The following is a 21,305-nucleotide window of genomic DNA, read 5'->3' as shown; positions in this document are numbered from 1 at the left end:
TTCATCTGTGCCTCAGTTCCCTCATCTGGAAAATGAGGATGAAGACTGTGAGCCCCACCTGAGACAACCTGATCACCTTGTAACTTCCCCAGTGCTTAGAGCAGTGCTTTGCACATAGTAAGTGCTTAATAAATGCCATTATTATTATTATATGTTGCTGACTTGTACTTCCCAAGCGCTTAGTGCAGTGCTCTGCACAAAGTAAGCGTTCAATAAATATGATAGAATGAGGGAACTGAGGCCCAGAGAAGTGAAGTGACTGGGCCAAGGTCACCCAGCGGACAAGAGGCTGTGGTGGGATTGGAGCTCATCCCTTGTGAGCCCCAGGCCACAGTGCTTGTGACCTGTCTGCACCACGTTCCTAATTGCCCCTTTTCCTGCTCCCTTCAAATCCTCAAGCGATCCCTCGTTAGTTTCCCTCCTCTTCTCCCTCCCCCCCCCCCCCACCCCGCTCTCCGCAATGGTCCGTCCCGCCTCCCCGTCCCCCCCTCCGACTCGGGGCGCGGTGGTCCAGGCCGCATCTGCGGCTGCGCCCCCCACCCTCCCCCCCACCCCCCGGACCGGTTGCTCCCATAGCAACGGGTCCAGCGGGGCCGCGCGGCTTCCCCATCCCGCATCCCGTCGGGGGAGGACCAGGAGGACCAGGAGGGAGAGCGGGGGCCGGGGGCAAGGGGCTGGGACCGCCCGGAGGATGAAGCAGGTGCCAGGGGAGGGGAGAGAGGAAGGGGTGGGGAGGGGAGAAGGGAGGGAGGGAAGAGAGGGAGAGGAGGGAGAGGGGAGAGAGAGGGGTGGGAAGGGGGAGAGAGAGAAAGGGGTGGGGAGGGAAGGGAGAGGGGGTGGGGAGGGAAGAGAGGGAGGGGAGGGAAGAGAGGGAGGGGAGGGGAGAGAAGAGAGGAAGGGGTGGGGAGAGAGGGAGAAGGGGGAGGGGAGGGAGGGGAAGGGAAGAGAGGAAGGAGGGGCAGGGAAGAGAGAAAGGGGTGGGGAGGGAAGAGAGGAAGGAGGGGAGAGAGGGAGAGAAGAGAGGATGGGGTGGGGAGGAAAGAGAGGATGGGGTGGGGAGGAAAGAGAGGATGGGGTGGGGAGGAAACAGGGGGAAGGGAAGAGAGAGAGGAGGGAAGAGAGAGTGGGGTGGGAGAGGAGAGAGGGAAGGGTGGGAGGGAAGAGAAGGATTGGTGGGAGAGGAGAGAGGGAGGGGCCGGGAGGGCCGAGAGGAGGTGTTATGGAGGGTTGGGAGGGATGGGGAGGGGAGGGAGGGGCAGAGAGGGGTGGGAGGGAAGAGAGGAAGGGGTGGGAAGGGAAGAGAGGAAGGGGTGGGGAGGGAAGGGAGAGAGGGGTGGGGAGGGAAGAGAGGGAGGGGAGGGGAGAGAAGGAGGGGTGGGAAGGGAAGAGAGGAAGGTGTGGGGAGAGAGGGAGAAGGGGGAGGGGAGGGAGGGGAAGGGAAGAGAGGAAGGAGGGGGAGGGAAGAGAGGAAGGAGGGGAGAGAGGGAGAGAAGAGAGGATGGGGTGGGGAGGAAAGAGAGGATGGGGTGGGGAGGAAAGAGGATGGGGTGGGGAGGAAACAGGGGGAAGGGAAGAGAGAGAGGAGGGAAGAGAGAGTGGGGTGGGAGAGGAGAGAAGGAAGGGTGGGAGGGAAGAGAAGGATTGGTGGGAGAGGAGAGAGAGGGAGGGGTTGGAGGGAAGATGAGAGGTGGGAGAGGAGAGAGGGAGGGGCCGGGAGGGCCGAGAGGAGGTGTTATGGAGGGTTGGGAGGGATGGGGAGGGGAGGGAGGGGCAGAGAGGGGTGGGAGGGAAGAGAGGGAGGGGTAGGGAAGAGAAGAGGGAGAGGGGAAGGGTGGGCATTCAATCTCCTGTTTCTATCCCCTCAGTCCCTGGTGGATGACACTGAGGATGTGTCACTTGATTTTGGAAATGAAGAAGAATTAGCATTGAGGAAAGCCAAAATCAGGTAAATGTTGGCAGGTCTCACTGATGTACTAACAGATTGAAAATCCAGGGACTGCAAACCCCAAAGTCTGGCTCTCCCCTTTATCTTCCCAGTGACCAGTCAGGGGTTTGGGAGGAGGAATGGGTTAAAGACAATTGCCAAGCCCTCCGCCCATCTAATGAGCTCAGTGCTCCCCAGCGTCTAAATGTATTATTTCCTGGCAATGAAGTAGGCACGATGGGCAGAGCATTCAATCTGACTACTAAGGAACAGATTAGTGGTTCTCTGGCCTGTGAAATATGAGCATCTATTAGCTATGAAAGCAGCAGGCAGAATTTGGCTGAGATTACACAGCAGCAGCGGTGGTTGAGCATCCTCTCCTTTCACCTTCTATTCCTCCTTCCTTTCTCTTTCCTTTTTCCCACATGTCTTCTCCTTTCTTTCTCCCCCCTTCCTCTGTTCTCCACTTTAGGCACCATCTAAAGTGACCATAATTCCTGACATCTTTGTCTCGTGCCCAGCCTGGCAGACACTGTGAGGGGCAAGCACGAGGCTCCTTTCACTGTCCCCGCTTCCCCCAGCCAGACTCCTTTTACCTTTAGTGGGGTCAAGTCTGTCTCCTGTTAGGTCATGCCAACGGAGTGTTTTTTGAGCCGCAGAGGGAGGCCTGAGTGCTGTCAGGGGAGGTCTTCCCTTCTGGAAGCTATGCCCTTTCGACACTACTATACTCCCTGGAAGCCTCATTAATCACCAGTGATATTTATTGGGCACCTAGAGTGTCCCGAGAACTATACTAAGCTTGGAAAGACTCGCTGGAAGGAAGAAATGGTATCTGTCTTTAGAGAGCTCTGTGTTGATGTCTGTCTCCCCTACTCTAGACTGTGAGCTCGTTGTGGGCAGGGAATGTCACTATTCATTATTATTATTGGACTTTATCAAGTACTTACAACAGTACAATGAAAGAATAAATAGCATTGATTGGCTTAAATCAATTTTCTATTACCATGGAATAAAAATAGGTGTGGAGGGAGTTGGGTTCAATATGCAAGAGTGATTTATTCAGTAATAATTGTTAGATGCTCAACACAGTGTGAAGAGCGCTGCGTTAATCGATCAGAAGAGTACAAGGGAAGCAAAAGACACTGTTCTTACCCTCAAGGAGTTTACGGTCTAGTGGTCACAGGATTATGGCAAAATGGGATTCATTCCAAGTATAGTTAGTTGAAACAAATGGAGATTCTGTGAAAGCAGTCTTAAGAAGAACACAGATATTTAGAGAAATGGAAATGGATTAAATCGTCAGTTTGTTTGGGAAGTGAGGCTTATACATCAATGTAGCTCATTGACAGAGCTCATGATTTTACCAGCCTGGTAGAGAAAGGGTAGGTAGACATCTTCTGCTAGGCTCTTTAGTTTCCAACCATGAGAGGTTCTCTTTCACAACTGTGAAAAAGAAAGGGGCAAAGTAGGGAGAAAAGTCCTTGGTTTATACAATACCAGTCACCTCTCAATCGTATTAGCATAAAGCTTGCCAAAGAAAGAGGCTGTAAGAGGTATAATTATTACCTACCGAAGGTAAACCAGAGTTCTGAAATAGCAAAACTACCTTGCCAGCCTCAGGAGAATCACTGGGCTCTAGAGATCTGTGTGCCAAACCAACTAGAAGAATAAAAATCCTTCATTTTTTGGTTGGTTTTAAAAAACTATTTTTAAAATATGGAAATGTGACCATGTAAGCAGGTCCCTCAGAAGCCTGGCTATTAAATTTTAAGGAAGATTAATCATTACCAGGGAAAATAACCCACAAAATCAAGGAACTTGACAAATTTCAGTTCTCTTTGATTGAAATAATGGTTGTACATATTATGAAATTAGCTACTTGCATCTCCTTCTGTTTTACTTCCCCTTTATATTTCTTTGGGGCCGCTTAATATAAAATACTGAGCAAACTACCCATTGGTGAATTCCCAAGCGCTTAGTACAGTGCTCTGCACTCAGTAAGCACTCAGTAAATACAATTGAATGAATGAGTCACTGGGTTATTGAAGGCCTTGTGAGAGAACCTTGAGGCAACCGTCCTCTTTTCAACAGGTAGTTCAGAAAGATTCAACTTTTCATTTCATGCTGCAAAATATATTCTCCCTCCTTTATAAAAGCACTTCGAGAGGAGTAGGAAAAGTGACAAATGCAAAGCTGAAGGAAAATGCGGTGAATATTAGTTGTCAGACTTCTTTTTTACCTCCCTTTTCCAAACCAGGTTCTTGTAGCTGAATTGAAGTTGATAGTTACTTTATTGCCATTTCCTCAGTCTGTCGTTTAGTTAATGTTGAATTGTAATAGGAAAAACACTTCAGCATAGTTTTAGTGCTTGTTTCCGGGATTTGGGCTTACATAATTATCATATGTAACTTCCTAGCATTGTGGTCAAGTTGGCTTCGATGACTTGCTGCCCTGCAGACACAAAATGTATCTCTTCTCCAAACATTGGAGAGTGGTGGAAAGAGTCTGCACTGTATTCTTGTGGCTTAGTGGCAAGAGCCCGGGCTTGGGAGTCAGAGGTCGTGGGTGCTAATCCTGGCTCCGCCACGTGTCAGTTTTGTGACTTTGGGCAAGTCACTTCACTTCTCTGTGCCTCAGTTACCTCATCTGGAAAATGGGGATTAAGACTGTGAGCCCCAAGTGGGACAACCTGATTACCTTGTTTCTACCCCAGTGTGTAGAACGGTGCTTGGCACATAGTAAGCACTTAAGAAATACCATTATTATTATTATCATTCTCCCATTTCTCGGTTGGCATGTCAGCTTTGTGAAGCTGCTTTGTTGAACACTTGGATGATTCATTTTGACTTTTTTCATGGCATTTGTTAAGCGCTTATTTTGTGCCAGGCTCTGTAATAAGTGCTGGGGGTAAAATCCAAGACGTCGGGTTGGACACAGTCCTAGAGACGGTCCCTACCCAACAATGGGCTCACAGTCTAGAAGGGGGAGACAGACAACAAAACAAAATACACAAGTAAAAAGGGTCAGTCTCAAACTGACATGAAGAAATCCATGTCTCTATTTAGAAACAACAGAAATAAGTTCAGCTTTGTAAAGGAGTCTTCATTGTTTTAATTTTTGATCAAATGAGAATACTTACAGGGTATTTCTGAGCTAGTTAGAAAAAATGCAAGCTTAAGTTTCTGATCAAAGTTCTGCATAATAAAAGTCTGAAGGAAGAAGTAAATAAGAGGACAGACTTCCTTCCCTAATCACCACATTCTTATTACTAATAGTTCTTTGTGAGAATTAAAATGAGTTATATACTAGAAACGAACAGAAAAAAAAACAGAAAATAGGATTGAACGGACTGGGGGACAGTTTCTTTCTACTCTTCCTTTCTCTGTATCCCAACAGCACAAATTGTCCGATGGCTATTCTGACCATTCAGGATGGCCTTTCAATAAATTCCCAAGTGCTCAGTACAGTGCCTTGCACACAGTAAGTGCTCAATAAATACGATTGAATGAATGAATGAATATTTTAAAATGGGAAAACCAATTCCCAGAAGGAGGTAGTGGTCTAATGGAGGGAGGGGTATCTAACTTTGGGCATTTCACTTAACAAGAACTCCCAACATTTAGTAATTTACTGAAGTTCTTGTTTTAAAGTGCCACAGCTTTTTTTTTTCCAACATTAAGAAATATCTATGTCTCTTTTGTCCTTAGTGTGTCACTCCACTCTTGGCATGTGGGTAAATTGTTTTTGCTGGATGAATGCCTAGCTACAACCTGTGCATTTACTTTTACAACCAACATTTACCTTTTTCAAGCAATTTACAAAATAGAATAAATACCTGTCAGGGTGTTTTTGTATTCATCTTTTCTCTGCTAGTAATGTTTACTGGTGTTTTGTATCATTTTGGAAAGTTGAAAGAAAATTAATTTCATTAGCAAATTCTTCATATTTAATTTTTCAGATTTTTTCAGTGATTCATTTGTTTATAAAGTGGGAAATTTAGAAACTAATCATATAAGCTTTACCAATTCCCAACCGCGATAAGGCTCTTTAAAGGATTTCACTTCCTTCTTTAAAGCACCTATGCTGGTAAACGTCTCACAGGCAAAGGCCATGACATATTTTTCTTTTGTAATTTTTACATTGCCTATTATATGCTCTTCCGCCAGTTGATGCTCAGGAATGTTGTTTGTGGTAAGGTCTCTTTTAAAAATCCACTAAGTGGTGGGGCAAGAGGGAGTTTCTGATCATTAAGCAGCATGGCTTAATGGATTAATTCATTCCTTCAATCGTATTAATAAGTACTGTGTGCAGAGCACTGTAGTTAGTGCTTGGGAAAGTACAATATAACAATAGTGATAATCTCTGCTCACAACGGCTCACAGTCTGGAGGGTGGGAAGGGGAGGAGACAGACATCAATACGAATAAACAGACATCAATATAAATAAATCAAATTACAGATTATACATAAATGCTGGGGGGCTGGGAGAGGTGGGAAGAGCAAAGGGAGCAAGTCAGGGCGATGCAGAAGGGAGTGGAGATGAGGAAAAGTGGGGCTTAGTGTGAGAAGGCCTCTTGTAGGAGATGTACCTTCAATAAGGCTTTGAAGTGGAGGGAGAGTCATTGTTTGGCAGATTTGAGGAGGTGGGGAATTTCAGGCCAGAGGCAGGACGTGGGCCAGGGGTCGGTGGGTGAGATGGTTGAGATCTAGGCATAGTGAGAAGGATAGCACCAGAGAAGCAAAGTGTGTGGGCTGGGTTGTAGAAGGAGAGAAGGAAGATGAGGTAGGAGAGGGCAAGTTGATGGAGTGCTTTAAAGCCAATGGTGAGGAGTTTTTGTTTGATTCGGAGGTGGATAGGCAATCACTGGAGATTTTTGAGGAGGGGAGTGTAATGTTCTGAATGTTTCTGTAGAAGGGTGATCCACGCAGCAGAATGAAGTATGGACTGGAGTGGGGAGAGGCAGGAGGTTGGTCAGCAGGGATGCTGATGTAGTAATCTAGGCAGGACAGAATGAGGGATTGTATTAACGTGGTAGCAGTTTGGATGGAGAGGAAAGGGTGGATTTTAGCGATGTGGTGAAGGTGGGACTAACAGGATTTGGTGATGGATTTAATATGTGGCAACACTACATAGCAACGCCAGGAACACATCTCTCCCAGAACATACTACTTCCATCTGCAAATGTTCTGGTAGCGTATCCATAGAGTTTTCTTGAAAAATTACGGAAGCGGTTTACTATTGCCTCCTTCCGCGCAATAAACTTGAATCTCTGCCCTCGACTCTTTCCCATGCCACTGCTGCCCAGTACAGGGGAGGGTTCTATAGTGGGGCTCAAGTGGGGGCCCCTCAAGTGGCTGAGTTAGAGAGCAGACAGGTGGGATGAGGAGAGTTGGAGGAACAGAAATTCCTTGACTTTCACTACCCTGCTTTAGTTGACTCTGAGTCACTCAGATCCCAGGAGCAGAATGGCTTCTTGGCTTAGGGCCAGTTAGAGTGGCAAGGCAAAAGTAAAGCATTGCAATAATGATTGTGGTATTTGCTAAGTGCATACTGTACTAAGCGCTGGTGTGGATACAAGCAAATCGAGTTGGACCCAGTCCCTGTCCCATCTGGGTCTCAGTCTTAATCCCCATTTTACACATGAAGTAACTGAGGCACAGAGAAGAGTAATAATAATTGTGGTATTTGTTAAGCACTCACTATGTGCCAGGCACTGTACTAAGCACTGGGATGGATACAAGCACACAGTCCCTGTCCCTTGCGGGGCTCACGGTCTCAATCTCCATTTTACAGATGAGGAAACTGAGGCACAGTGAAGTGACTTGCCCAAGGTCACATAGCAGTCAAGTGGTAGAACCAGGATTAGAACCCACGACCTCCTGAATTCCAGGCCCATGCTGTATCCACTAGGTCAAACTGCTTCCGTGAGGATCTTGGCCTGAGGTGGCCAATATCTGTGGGCATGACTAGTCGGGATCCCTCAAGACAAAAGGCCCAGAACACCTGACCATTGCAACGGTGAAAATCCAGCTCTGGATTTATGCTATTCAGCTGTGGCTAAACCACAGGAACACTCGGTGTCGGTTAGGGCCTTCTTTTGAAGACTGTGGCTAGTTAATAGTATTCAAGTGGAATTTTGTGAAGCGGTAATGTACCCAGGGCAGTTTTAATGATCAGTTGATATTTGCCTCTCCCAGCCCCTCGACTTCTTCGGACTCCCCAGAATAGTTTCTCGATGCCCATACTGTGCTTCCTGCTTTGCCTCCTTCCAAGCGTGGAACTGAAGTAGTGTGCTTTGGCTCTGCACTGTTGCTTTCAAATTTACCATTTAACTGTGATATGTGCCGGTAAGAAAGATGTCAACAATCGTTGAGCACATTCTGTTTTCCACTTGGATCACCTCCCCGGCCCCCTGGTATCACCCCTCCACTCTCTTATCCTTCCTCTCCATCTCTCAAGAGGAAATTTTTTCACCTCTGTCAAAATCTACTCCCTCTACCTAGGTCTGACCCTATCCCTTCTTCCCTCCCTGACTGCCTTTTTTTTAAATGGTATGTAAGTGCTTATTAGGTGCCAAACACTATACTAAGTGCTGGGGTAGATACAAGGTTAGCCCATGTAGCACATGGGGCTTACAGTCTTAATCCCCATTTTACAGATGAGATAACTGAGGCACAGAGAAGTGAAGTGTCTTGCTCAAGGTCACACAGCAGACAAGTGGCAGAGAGAGGATTAGAACCCAGGTCTTCTGGTTTCCAGGCCCACGCTCTTTCCACTAGGTCATATTGCTTCCTCAACTGCTCACTCTCCAGCGACTCCTACCCCTCCACTTTCAAATGTAGCCACATATCCCTTACCTTTAAAGAAACTCCCTTGACCTCACTGAATCACCTGTCACCTCATCCCCCTTCTACCATTCATGTCTAACTCCTTTTCCTCTCCTTCAGTTCCCTCTTCAATCCCTTCACTCCACTGAAACTGCTCTCTGTGCATTCACCAATGACCGCCTCCTCCCCGAATCTAACAGATTCTTGTCTTAATCTTCCTCAACATCTCTTCCACTTTTAACACTGTGGACCACCCAAACCCTGTGACTTCTCTGTGACTTTTCATCACTGTAGACAACGCCACCCTTCTGTCTCTCAAGCCTATAACCATGGCATTATCCTCAACTCCTCTCTCATTCAACCCACGTACTTAATGTCACTAAATCCTGTCAGTTTTACCTTCATAGCATCTTGTTGTGGGCCGGGAAGATGTTTAGCAACTATGTTGTACTCTTTCCGAGTGCTTGTACTCTTCGTAAATTATCAATAAATACCAGTGATAATGAGAGCATCTTTAGAATCCACCATTCCTGGTTCAGCCAGACTGCTACCATGCTCACTACTGCATCAGCCTTCTTGCTGACCTCCTTGCCTCCTCTCTCCCCACTCCAGTCCTCACTTCACTCTGGTGTCCAGATCATTTTTGTGAAAAAACATTCAGCCCGTGTCTTCCCACTGCTCATCAACCATCAGGGGCTGCCCATCCACGTCTACATCAAACTCCTTACCATCAGCTTTGAGGCACTCAAACAGTTCACCCCCTCCCACCTTATCTCACCAACCTCCCACTTTGCCCCTCTAACATCAACCTACTTACTGTTACTCCATCTATTTCACCTGTCTCGCTGCTGACCCTTTGCCCGCATCTTCCCCCTGGCCTGGAACTCCCTCTGCCTATATATCTGATAGGCCACCACTCTCCCCAACTTCAAAATTCTTCTAAAATCGAATCTCCAGGTCTTCCCTGATTAAACCCTCATTTTTTCCATTCTCTTTCCCTTCTGCTTCACCTTTGCACATAGATATGTACCCCTTAAGCACTTGATAGTCTCCCCTCACCCTCACAGCATTTAGGTACACACCCTTAAATGCTCCTATTTCCCCTTTATTTTAATGTCTCTCTCCCCATCTAGTCTGTCAGCTGTTTGAGGGTAGGGATTATGTCCACCAGCTGTGTTGTATTCTCCCAAGTGCTTAGTAAAGTGCTGTGCACATGGTAAGTGCTCATTAAGTCTGATCGAATGATTGACCACCCTTTTTTCTTGGAAATGCAATCAAACCTTGGTTTCTCTGACATTGTCCACTCCTGCTTCTCCTTTTACTTTTCTGGACATTCTTTTGCAGATTCTTCCTCTTTCTCTCCCTCCCTGTGTCCCTCAGTTTGGAGGGTCCCTCAAAGTCTCCTTCCATTCTCCATTCACACCCACTCCATTCATTCACTCCATTCATTAAATTGTATCTGAGTGCTTACTGTGTGCAGAGCACTGTACTAAGAGCTAGGGAGAGTACAATATACTCCCTAACGGAACCGAAGAGCTCCCATGTCTTCAGCTATCATTCTAAGCAGATTACTCTTAAATCGATTGATCCCTCTCTTCTACAATCTCACATTTCCTCCTCATAAGATACATATAGGCCGTATCTACACGAATGTCCTGCTGACACCTAAAACTTAACATGTTCCAACCAGAACTCCTCATCTTCTTTTCCAAACCCTATCTTCCTCATGATGTTCCCATGTCTGTTGACAGTACTACCATTCTCCCTGTCTCACAAAGCCGCAACCGTGGCATAATCCTTGACCCCTTCCCTCTCTGTCTCTCAACCTGGACATTTAGTCGATCCCCAAATCCTGCAGGTTCTACCTTTCACAACATCTCCGGATTTTGTCTGTCCCACCTCTCCCTCCAAACTGCCAGCATGCTGGTAAAACTAACTTCAACACAAATCCACACAGAGATGAGTATGTACACAGAGAAGGGATGAAAAAGCTGATCTAACAGCTTGCTGTTTTTAAATGAAAATCTGCATTCCTTCGAGAGCTAGAGGGTGTAAGAACTGTCCAAATTATAAATTTCAATTTAACATTTTTCAGCATTTTAAAAAAGTTAGGGAAAATCTGAGACATCAAGAACCTAATCCTTTAGTTCTCATTTGACTCAGTAACTCATAAAGTATGGCTTCACATTACATGGTGTTTTCCAAACACAAAATTGGAGTTATAGGAAATATTAGTGGACTTCAGAGAGCAGCTCTTCACTGGAGAGAATGTAATCCCAGACTTGAAAGCTTGTTGTGGACAGGGAATGTCACTGTTTATTGTTGTGTTGTACTTTCCCAGGCACTTAGAACAGTGCTGTGCATGCACTAAGTGCTCAGAAAATCCAGTTGAAAAAATGAATGAATGAAAACCCAGTAGACTAACTGTTCTAATCCGTAGTCGAAATAATGTGACCCACTGTTGGGTTCATCAGCTCCTCCTCCTTTGGAATAGTAATAATAATACTTAATATTTGACTGTTGACTCATAACGTCTTCCAAATTGAAACATCAATTGAAACTACATGTTGCCAACTTGTACTTCCCAAGCACTTAGTACAGTGCTCTGCACACAATAAGCGCTCAATAAATGATTGAATGAATCAGACAACACACTTTTAAAGCCTTCCGCCCAACCACTGATCAAACCAATCATCGGCACCAGAAAAAAGCAGGCAGGGTTCCCCTCTATGTACCCTAATGGAGAGTTGTTGCCGCCCTGGATTCAAACCGATGAATTAATTTTCACTCATCTCCCATCTGGGTACCGGGTTTATAGCCAATCCCGGCTCAACCTGGGCCATGAATTCCTGACCTGATGATTTGCTCTTCGGTTCTCCAACTGGCCCATCCTTCCCTGACTCGGCTGAGCGACTCTTTGCTACCCAACTCCCTTCTGCTTAAGCGGAGGCTGTAGTTAGCGCTACTTAATCTGGTGAATTTGTTGGCTGTGTGACCCCACGTTGTTCAATGACAGGAGTTGTAAACAGGGCAGGAAATGACTGTTATATTATGATATTGCAGTCCCCCAAGTGCTTAGTACAGTGTTCTGCACACAGTAAGCGCTTAATAAATACCATTGATTGATTGAACAGACATCAGTGTAAATGATGAAAAGTCAGAGAAGCAGCGTGGCTTAGTGAAAAGAGCATGGGCTTGAGAGTCAGAGGTCATGGGTTCTAATCCCGGCTCCCCCACTTATCAGCTGTGTGACTTTGGGCAAGTCACTTCACTTCTCTGTGCCTCAGTTACCTCATCTGTCAAATGGGGATTAAGACTGTGAGCGCCACGTGGGACAACCTGATTACCCTGTATCTACCCCAGCACTTAGAACAGTGCTTGGCATATAGTAAGCGCTTAACAAATACCATTACTATTATTATTGTTTCTTTTAGGCATTTAAATTAGACTATATTTTGCTCTCCTCCCTCCCTCTTTTATCCAGTTGGATAAAAGCCCAGCTTCACACAATCCTTTAGATTGTTCTCTTTGCCATATTCACTCCATGAGTAACTAAAGCTATTCTCAATTTTACAGCTGTGTTACCTTTACTACCCCATTTCTTCTCTTTTAGAAGTACCAGTAATATTTTGTAATTCTACAATGACTCAATTCACGATCAGATATTTTTGAGCCCTCACCTGGTGCACACTCTAGAAATTAATACGCAGCTCTCTGCTATCTGTAGGGAAGCAGCGTGGCTTAGTGGAAAGAGCACAGGTTTGGGAGTCAGAGGTTGTGAGTTCTAATCCCAGCTCCACCATTTATCAGCTGTTTGGCTTTAAGCAAGTCACTTCACTTCTCTGTGCCTCAGTTCCCTCATCTGTAAAATGGGGATTAAGACTGTGAGCCCCATGTGGGACACAGACTGCGTCCAACCTGATGGGCTTGTGTCTATCCCAGCAGCGCTTAGTACACTGCCTGGCATGCAGTAAGCACTTAAATAGCACACACACACAGATAATAGAGAGATGGGGAGGAAGCCATCCCTGCCAGAGCTGGTATTGAGAGGTGACCTTGTCCCAGTTCATTTAAAATATTGCTAGATTTCAGGCCAACTACATGATTGCTTTACAAAATATGTGGCAAAACCATTTTGACCTACAAAATGGGCAGCACCCAGGCCTCTCATGTTATCCCTAGCCACCTCTAGTAATGAGGGTGCTGTTACTGAAGCTTGCATTAAAGCCTTCCTGTCCGTCGGAAGGAATTGAATCACTTAACCGAAAGAAGCGACCGTCTGGTAAGTTTTTCTGCTCTTCCTGAGATGTCTCAGAGGATACCTGCTCCAAAAATATCACATCTAGCAGGCTGATGCTAATTTTAAGACACTAAATTAACCCACTGCCTCATTTTACCTGCAAAAATTACTAAGTGTTCTGGATTGTTTTCCTAGGCATCCACTGGCCACCTTTTTCCACCTCTTTTTCCGAGTGAGTGCTATTGTCACCTACTTGTTCTGTGACTGGTTCAGCAAAAGCTTTGTTGCCTGTTTTGTCACTATTCTTCTCCTTCTGTCCTTTGACTTTTGGTCTGTGAAGGTAAGAAACTGTTTGAATGAGTAATTACGAAGTATACTTGCTCACATTCTGATTGGCTGAACGAACTGTAAAAGTAGTTATTTAGTAAGTTGAATAATTTGACTTTGCTATACATTGGTGTTAAATGTGGCAATTTGGAAACACTATCAAACTATTAAAATTGACATTTCTGATTTCTTATTTTTTAATAATTACCATCCTATTTGTGAATGTGTAACTTAGTGAGGTGTCTCTTCTGTGTCACCACCAAGTATCTGATATTCTTGTATACATGTCACATGATGGGAGTCTGTCTATCTTAACATATTCTGTCATTCAGTTCAATTAAATGAAGGCTTTTAAGATATTACTATGAACTCTGTATGCATTATTCTCTTTCTGCCAAGTTTGAGTCACTGTGGATTCCATAGTTTGCTTGCCAATGTCAACTGGTTAACTAAATAGAAAAGTGACCTGCATCACTGCTAAACCTTCTATTTCCATTGCTGTGTACTGCATTAGAATGTAACAGGAAGACTTTTGGTGGGTTTGCGTTGGTGGAACCAGATAGATGAAGATGGAAAAAGCCACTGGATTTTTGAAGCTAAAAAGGTATTTAAAAAATCAGAACCACCTTGTTTTTAGTGATTTGTTCACGCAGACCATTAAGGAAGGAAACGTAAAATTGTGTGTTAGCTTCATGTTTGCATGCCTTGTGGCTTATGCAGATCCTCTAATTTCTCCTTCACCCCCTCCAATCGGACTTCCGTCCCCTTCACTCCACAGAAACCACCTTCTCAAAGGTCACAAATGATCTCCTTCTTGCCAAATGCAGTGGCCCCCTACTCCATCCTCATCCTCCTTGAATTCTCAGCTGCCTTTGACACTGTCGACCACCCGCTTCTCCTGGAAACATTCTCCAACCTCAGCTTCACTGATGCTGTCCTCTCCTGGTTCTCCTATCTCTTTGGCCACTCATTCTCAGTCTCTTTCATGGGCTCCTGCCCTGCCTCCCACCCCCTAACTGTGGGCATCCCTCAAGATTCAGTTCTGGGTCCCCTTCTATTCTCCATTTACACTCACTCCCTTGGAGAACTCATTCACTCACACGGCTTCATCTACCACCTCTATACCGATGATTCCCAAATCTTCACCTCCAGTCCTGATTTCTTTCCCTCTGTGCAGTCTTGCATTTCCTCCTGCCTTCAAGACATCTCTACTTGAATGTCCTGCCATCACCTCAAACTTAACGTGTCCAAAACAGAACTCCTTATCTTCCCACCCGAGCCCTGTCCTCCCCGACTTTCCCATCACTGTAGAGAGCACCACCGTCCTTACTGTCTCACAAGCCTTTAATCTTGGCATTGTCCTTGACTCCTCTCTCTCATTCAACCCACAAATCCAATCTATCAGTCACTAAATCCTGTTGGCTCAACCTTCCTTACATTGCTAAAATCCATCCTTTCCTCTCCATCCTGATTAATTCATGTTTTTATCCTATCCTGCCTTAATAACTATATCAGCCTCCTTGCTGACCTCTCTGCCTCCTGTCTCCCTGCTCCATTCATTCATTCAGTCATATTTATTGAGCACTTACTGTGTGCAGAGCACTGTACTAAGCGCTTGGGAAGTACAAGTCGGCAACATATAGAGACGGTTCCTACCCAACAACAGGCTCACAGTCTAGAAGGGGGAGACAGACAACGAAACAAAACGTGTAGACAAAATCATCAGAACAGAATTAAAGCTATATGCACATCATTAACAAAATAGTAAATGTGTATAAGTAAAATAGAGTAATAAATCTGTACAAATATATATACAGGTGCTGAGGGGAGGGGAAGGAGGCAGGGCGGTGGGGGGATGGGGAGGAGGAGAGGAAAAAGGGTATGCTGCCTGGATTATTTTTCTACAAAAATATTCGATCTGTTTTTCCCCAGTCCTCAAGAACCTCTAGTGGTTGCCCATTCATTCATTCATTCATTCAATCGTCTTTATTGAGCACTTACTGTGTGCAGAGCACTGTACTTAGCACTTGGGAAGTACAAGTTGGCAACATAAAGTGACGGTCCCTACCCAACAATGAGCTCACAGTCTAGAAGGGGGAGACAGACAACAAAACAAAACATGTGGACAAGTGTCATCAGAATAAACAGAAGTAAAGCTAGATGCACATCATTAACAAAATAAATAGAATAGTAAATATGTACAAGCAAAATAGAGTAATAAATCTGTACAAACATATATACAGGTGCTGTGGGGAGGGGAAGGAGGTAGGGCAGGGGGCATCAAACAAACTCTTTACCATCCGCTTTAAAGCAAACACCTTTCCCCCTACCTCACCTCACTACTCTCCTATTACAACCCAGCCCGCACACTTTGCTCCTCTAATGCCAACCTACTCATTGCACCTTGTCCTCATCTATCTCATCACTTTCCCCTCGCCCTGCCTTTGGCCTGGAATGCCCTCCATTTTCATATCTGACAGACAATTACTCTCCCCCGCTTCAAAGTCTCATTGAAGGCACACCTCCCCTACGAGGCCTTCCCTGACTAAACCCTCATTTCCTCTTTTCCCACTCCCTTCTGTGTCACCCTGACTTGCTCCCTTTATTTGCCTCCCCCAATGCTGTAATTTACTTATTTATATTAATGTCTGCCTCCCCTCATTGTGGGCAGGGATTGTTATATTGTTGTGTCACACTCTCCCAAGCACTTCATTTATTCAATCTTATTTATTGAGTGCTTACTGTGTGCAGAGCACTGTACTAAGCGCTTGGGAAGTACAAGTCGGCAACATATAGAGATGGTCCCTACCCAACAACGGGCTCACAGTCTAGAAGGGGGAGACGAACAAAACATGCAGACAGGTGTCAAAATCGTCGGAACAATTAGAATTAAAGCTATATGCACATCATTAACAAAATACATGTGCCCTGCACAAAGTAAGCATTCAACAAATATGATTTATTAGGCAATCTAATTCCTGTCTTGCACAAGACTCTCCTGCTGGAATTGTACTGGTCTTTGCCTAGTACGTAGTAGAATCATTGTTAACTTTTAAACATCTCAATGTTTAGATCTTTTGTTCTCCTTCCAGGTCTCTTCACATAATACTGCCTCCACAGAAGCTGAAGCTAGAATTTTTTGGCTGGGCCTGATTATTTGTCCAATGATATGGACGGTGTTCTTTTTTAGCACTTTATTCTCCTTAAAGCTAAAGTGGCTGGTAAGGCATAAAAAAAATCCTGATTTAACTTTGCGGTTTCCAAAATATCGAGCCAAAGGAATGATTTAGAAATACAATTTAGTATTCCAGCTCTCCCCTCTCAGGGTCACACCTGGAGAGTTTCCAGGACTCTACCAGTCTCGATTATGGGAGGGAGAGTCAAGCAGAGGCATACCCATTCCATTCCTAGCTTGGGCAGTGGCTAATGAGTGGAAGGCAATCTGCTACAAGTCAAAACTCCCCTGTGCTGGGCAGCAATGACATGGGAGAGGGTTGAGGGGTCGGTTGATACTCAAGCCGACTGCACGGAAGGAGGCAATGGTAAACCACTTCTGCATTTTTACCAAGAAAACTCTATGGATACACTACCAGAACGATTGCAGATGGAGGCGGGGTGTTCGGGGAGAGATGTGTCCATGGCGTCGCTATGGGTCTGAAACGACTCGACCACATAAGACAAAAATTCCAACTCTGCTCTGGACCAGTTTCTCTATGGGAAACAAAGTTCAACTTGCTTACCTTATACTTCAGAAGTAGCACATTGAATCAACAAGACCTAACCCTAAAGAGTAAAAAAATGGGGATAGAAGTTTAATGAATATTTAGTAGGAACCCTAGAGTACTTTCAGTTTTTTTTAATTTTTAAACCTTTTATTTTAAAACCTTTTGTTTGATTATAGGCTCTGGTCATAGCTGGAATCTCCCTTCAAACGGCTAATCTGTACGGCTACATCCACTGTAAACTAGGAGGTCAGAAAAGCATCATCAAAGTAACTTCAAGGTTTCTGTCCCAAACGATGTTTCGGAGGGTAAGTGGAAAATAGTTGTTCGTGTGCTGTAACTCTATCCTGCCACATTATGCCATAGTCTCCAAACGGTTAAGACGTCAACCAGCCCAACAAGCACCTGTATATATGTATATATGTTTGTACATATTTGTTACTCTATTTATTTATTTTACTTGTACATATCTATTCTATTTTATTTTGTTAGTATGTTTGGTTTTGTTCTCTGTCTCCTCCTTTTAGACTGTGAGCCCACTGCTGGGTAGGGACTGTCTCTATATGTTGCCAACTTGTACTTCCCAAGCGCTTAGTACAGTGCTCTGCACACAGTAAGTGCTCAATAAATACGATTGATGATGATTCTATGTGTTAGAAAAAAACTGACGTTTCATTGCCCACAGCCTTCAACTCTAGCCCTGCCTGCACTATGTTAGGGGCACTGGAACAGAGAGGTTAGGTGACACAGCAGGGTCACACAGCAGATTGGTGGTTGGGGCAGCACAGATTATACCTGGAAGTGATGTCTTGGGACAAAATGCCATAAGCCTGAACAGTCTTCCCATTGGAATGATGCTTGTTAATATAATTATGATTAGCTGGTAATGGGCAAGAATATTTCTGTTATATTGTACTAGTAGAGTGCTTTGCACACAATAAGCACTCAATATAATTGAACTGAATTATTATGGGATCTACGTGCTACCATGGGCCAAGCACTGTACTAAGCATGGGGATAGATACAAGAAAATCAGGTCAGACAGTGTCCCTAGTAGAAGTAATAGTATTTATTAAGCACTTACTGTAGGTCGAGCACTGTACTATTAGAGAAGCAGAGTGGCTCAATGGAAAGAGCACGGGCTTTGGAGTCAGAGACCATGGGTTCAAATCCCGGCTCCGCCACTTGTCAGCTGTGTGACTTTGGACAAGTCACTTCACTTCTCTGGGCCTCAGTTACCTCATCTGTAAAATAGGGATTAAGACTGTGAGCCCCCCTGCGGGACAACCTGATCACCTTGTAACCTCCCCAGCACTTAGAACAGTGCTTTGCACATAGTAAGCGCATAATAAATTCCATTATTATTATTATCATTATTACTAAGCACTAGGAAAGGATACCCACATGGGAATTAGACACCATCTTGGTCCCTGTTCCTTGGGGGCTCCCAATCTCAAAATAAAAAAGGGTGAGAAGAGACTGATGACAGATGTATGAGGAGAGATGAAAGAAAACACGAAGACAACGTAAAGACAGATACAAAGATCAGTAAGGTACAGGGGCTAGAGGAGCAGAATTTCTGGCTCCGCAGGGCTCAGAGGTCATAGTCACAACCTGCGCCACAGGCGTCCCGAGGTTTTGTGGAGGTGACACCAATCTGCAGCTGCTTCTTTTCGTCCCTCTGGGGAGGTACAGGATAGGTGAGGATGGAGGTTCTTCTGTGACACGAGGGGAGCTAGTGCGGGATCCTGGCAAGGTAGTGTGGCACAGTGGAAAAAGTACAGTACTGGAAATTGGATTCATTCATTTACTTGTATTTATTGAGCATTTACTGTGTGCAGAGCACTGTACTAAGCGCTTGGGAGAGTACAATACAATAAACAGATACATTCCCTGCCCACAATTAGCTTACAGTCTAGAGGGGACCCGGCTCTGCCCTTCGCCTGCTGGACAAACCTCCCCGTGTCTCAGTTTCTCCATCTGAGTTTCTCAATTTCTCCACAAGAAGCAGCGTGGCTCGGTGGAAAGAGCACGGGCTTTGGAGTCAGAGGTCATGGGTTCAAATCCTGGCTCTGCCAATTGTCGGCTGTGTGACTTTGGGCAAGACACTTCTCTGGGCCTCAGTTACCTCATCTGTAAAATGAGGATTAAGACTGTGTGCCCCCTGCGGGACAACCTGATCACCTTGTAACCTCCCCAGCGCTTAGAACAGTGCTTTGCACATAGTAAGCGCTTAATAAATGCCATTATTATTATTATCGTTATCTGGAAAATGGGTATAATAATACCTGCTCTCCGTTTCCCTACTTTTCAGGGATGTTTCGATGACTAAATTGAAATAATGGGGAGTGCTTTGGCAATAAAAGGAGAACTAAGGTCCACTAAATTGTAAGCTCCTTGAGGGCAGGGATCATTCTGTTCCTTAGTACAGTGCTCTGCACGCAGTAAGCACTCAAATGCCGTTGATTGATTTCTACACAAGCCAAATTAGTAGTAGTGTGTGTTGATCCCTGCTGCTTCAAAGTATTTGACATGTTAACAGGAAAGCTCAAAAATAAGAATTGGTATTAGCAGATTCACATTCCCCGTAAAATACCTGGAAGATCATGAAAAAAATCTTTCTCATTTTGACCACAGAATTTCACCAGGTTATGATGAATAACAGAATGAAGCTTGAAAATATTGTAGTCAAGAAATCTGCTCTTCATTCCTAGAGCTGAAGACACTGCCTCAACCCTCTGACAGATCCTAGTCCAAAAGTTTAGTAGCATCAAAATTTAAAACCACGTGTAAACACAGTGAATGGAAACATTCCAGATTTATAAATACAACACTAGCAGCGGAAGCAAGTTTCCATCGGCAGAGGCCACGGGTGACCCTGGCTGCCGGGACTCTTCTGGTTTGGATCGCCTAAGTTTCCACATAGCCAGGGGACCCGTTTGGCCACTGGCCACGCTTGGGAATATACTCAAATGAGGCACGGCCTCATACGTGGTCGAGACTTATTTATATTACAAAGCTCTGTCAACCATAGAACCTGCCCCACCGAACAGGTTCTCAGTGCTAGTTTGTAGCAAAAATGAAGACTTTCGGTTTGTCTGCATCTTCTAAATGATTCACAGTGGCAGAAAAAGTGTAGGTAAAGAAAGAAATTCAGCTTGTTGGCACTTGGCATTCCCTCAGACTACTGTGAGCACCAAGCAGACATTTTGTTGGGGGAGTCCTACCATTATGTGAAGATCTCTGCCTTTCCATCTCTTCTAGGAATGTCAAGATGACTTTCAGAAGGGAATGGAAATACATTCGCACTAGCTGAGATGTCATTAAAGGTACGATGCCGTTTTTTTCTTGTGCGAAGGGCTACATACAAGTTCTGAATCCAGTTAGTGCTTTTTTTCACATTAGTTTCCCAATATACTAGTTATTGAAATTAAACCCTTTGACATGGTCTGCCTCCGTTCCCCTTCCTCAGCAGAAAGGTTGATTTCTGTTTTGATTTGTAGTGAGCGTATTTCACTTAACTGTAAATGATCACATTTTTTAAACAAGGTTGCACATCTCCAACTTAAAAGTATTGGTGGATTGCTTTTTATGGTAACTCTCTAGCTGATCCCCAGTTGTGAATCGGGATTCACAATCCCGAATGTGATTGTGAGCCGATTGTGAGGCTCTTATCCCACTGTAATTGTAATTATTAGTAGTTCATAACCCTGTCTGTCACATAGCGAGCTAAGCACTCATTCTCAGGGTTAAAACTGGATTTCCTGTAGGCGTATCCAGGGCCAGCAAAAGCAGGTAGCTTTATCAGATTCTATATAAACTTCAACTTTGTAGCCCTTAAGAGTTTAGGCTTAATGTAATTTAATGTACTAACAGAAAAATCTATTTCAGCAAAACTTTTCACCTTGTTGGTTCTTTTCACAGGCCACTTCAGAGAGAATAAAAGACAAATGGAGACCCGTTCCTTTGGGGAGAAAGCAAATGGTCACTTCTTGTTTTTCCATCACTGTACGTCCCCGGAAGCCAGGGTTTTGAAGAGAAAATATTTATTTTTAAAATGGCACCCATCTATCAGACAGTGCCTTATATAAAAGTATTGTAGTGAAAATATGAAAACTAGTGAGTCTTTGGATAAAGTGAATTCAAACTGGAGTTGAGCTAAATTTACATCTGTGCTTAATTTCCATTTTTCAGTCTTGATTATTGATTAAAATTCTCAAAGATGGTTTTTGGTTTGGTTTTCACTCCGACCGGTTAAATCAAAA

General features: G+C 44.6%; 1 protein-coding gene and 1 non-coding gene across 3 annotated transcripts; both read left to right on the top strand.

Moving 5' to 3' along the window:
• The first annotated feature begins 596 nt into the window (after positions 1-596).
• On the top strand, positions 597-21,266 carry TVP23A (trans-golgi network vesicle protein 23 homolog A). 2 transcript variants are annotated; one of them, XM_038762683.1, is made up of 8 exons: positions 597-700; positions 1,866-1,945; positions 13,187-13,223; positions 13,833-13,922; positions 16,411-16,539; positions 17,220-17,348; positions 20,305-20,369; positions 20,965-21,266. In XM_038762683.1, the coding sequence occupies exons 1-7, from the start codon at positions 692-694 to the stop codon at positions 20,350-20,352; spliced, it is 522 nt and encodes a 173-aa protein (XP_038618611.1). In that variant the 5' UTR covers positions 597-691; the 3' UTR covers positions 20,353-20,369; positions 20,965-21,266. The 2 variants fall into 2 exon arrangements, with proteins under 2 accessions (XP_038618611.1, XP_038618610.1); XM_038762682.1 differs by having other exon boundaries at positions 13,187-13,331.
• Positions 16,634-16,771, top strand: LOC119942928. The gene has a single exon (XR_005455421.1). It is a non-coding gene; the product is annotated as a small nucleolar RNA SNORA7 (small nucleolar RNA).
• Positions 21,267-21,305: the final 39 nt, after the last annotated feature.

Source organism: Tachyglossus aculeatus, chromosome 21, assembly GCF_015852505.1.
Source record: "Tachyglossus aculeatus isolate mTacAcu1 chromosome 21, mTacAcu1.pri, whole genome shotgun sequence".
In the NCBI taxonomy this organism is placed as follows: Eukaryota; Metazoa; Chordata; class Mammalia; order Monotremata; family Tachyglossidae; genus Tachyglossus; species Tachyglossus aculeatus.
The sequence above is the reverse complement of the archived record's forward strand: the minus strand, read 5'-3'. Positions and strand labels throughout refer to the sequence as shown.

What these genes read in the sequence shown, in the direction of transcription:
- TVP23A (XM_038762682.1), top strand. An exon ending in TTGACTTTTGGTCTGTGAAG is followed by an intron (nt 13,332 to 13,832) that starts GTAAGAAACTGT and finishes GTACTGCATTAG; the next exon opens with AATGTAACAGGAAGACTTTT. An exon ending in CCCAAACGATGTTTCGGAGG is followed by an intron (nt 17,349 to 20,304) that starts GTAAGTGGAAAA and finishes CATCTCTTCTAG; the next exon opens with GAATGTCAAGATGACTTTCA.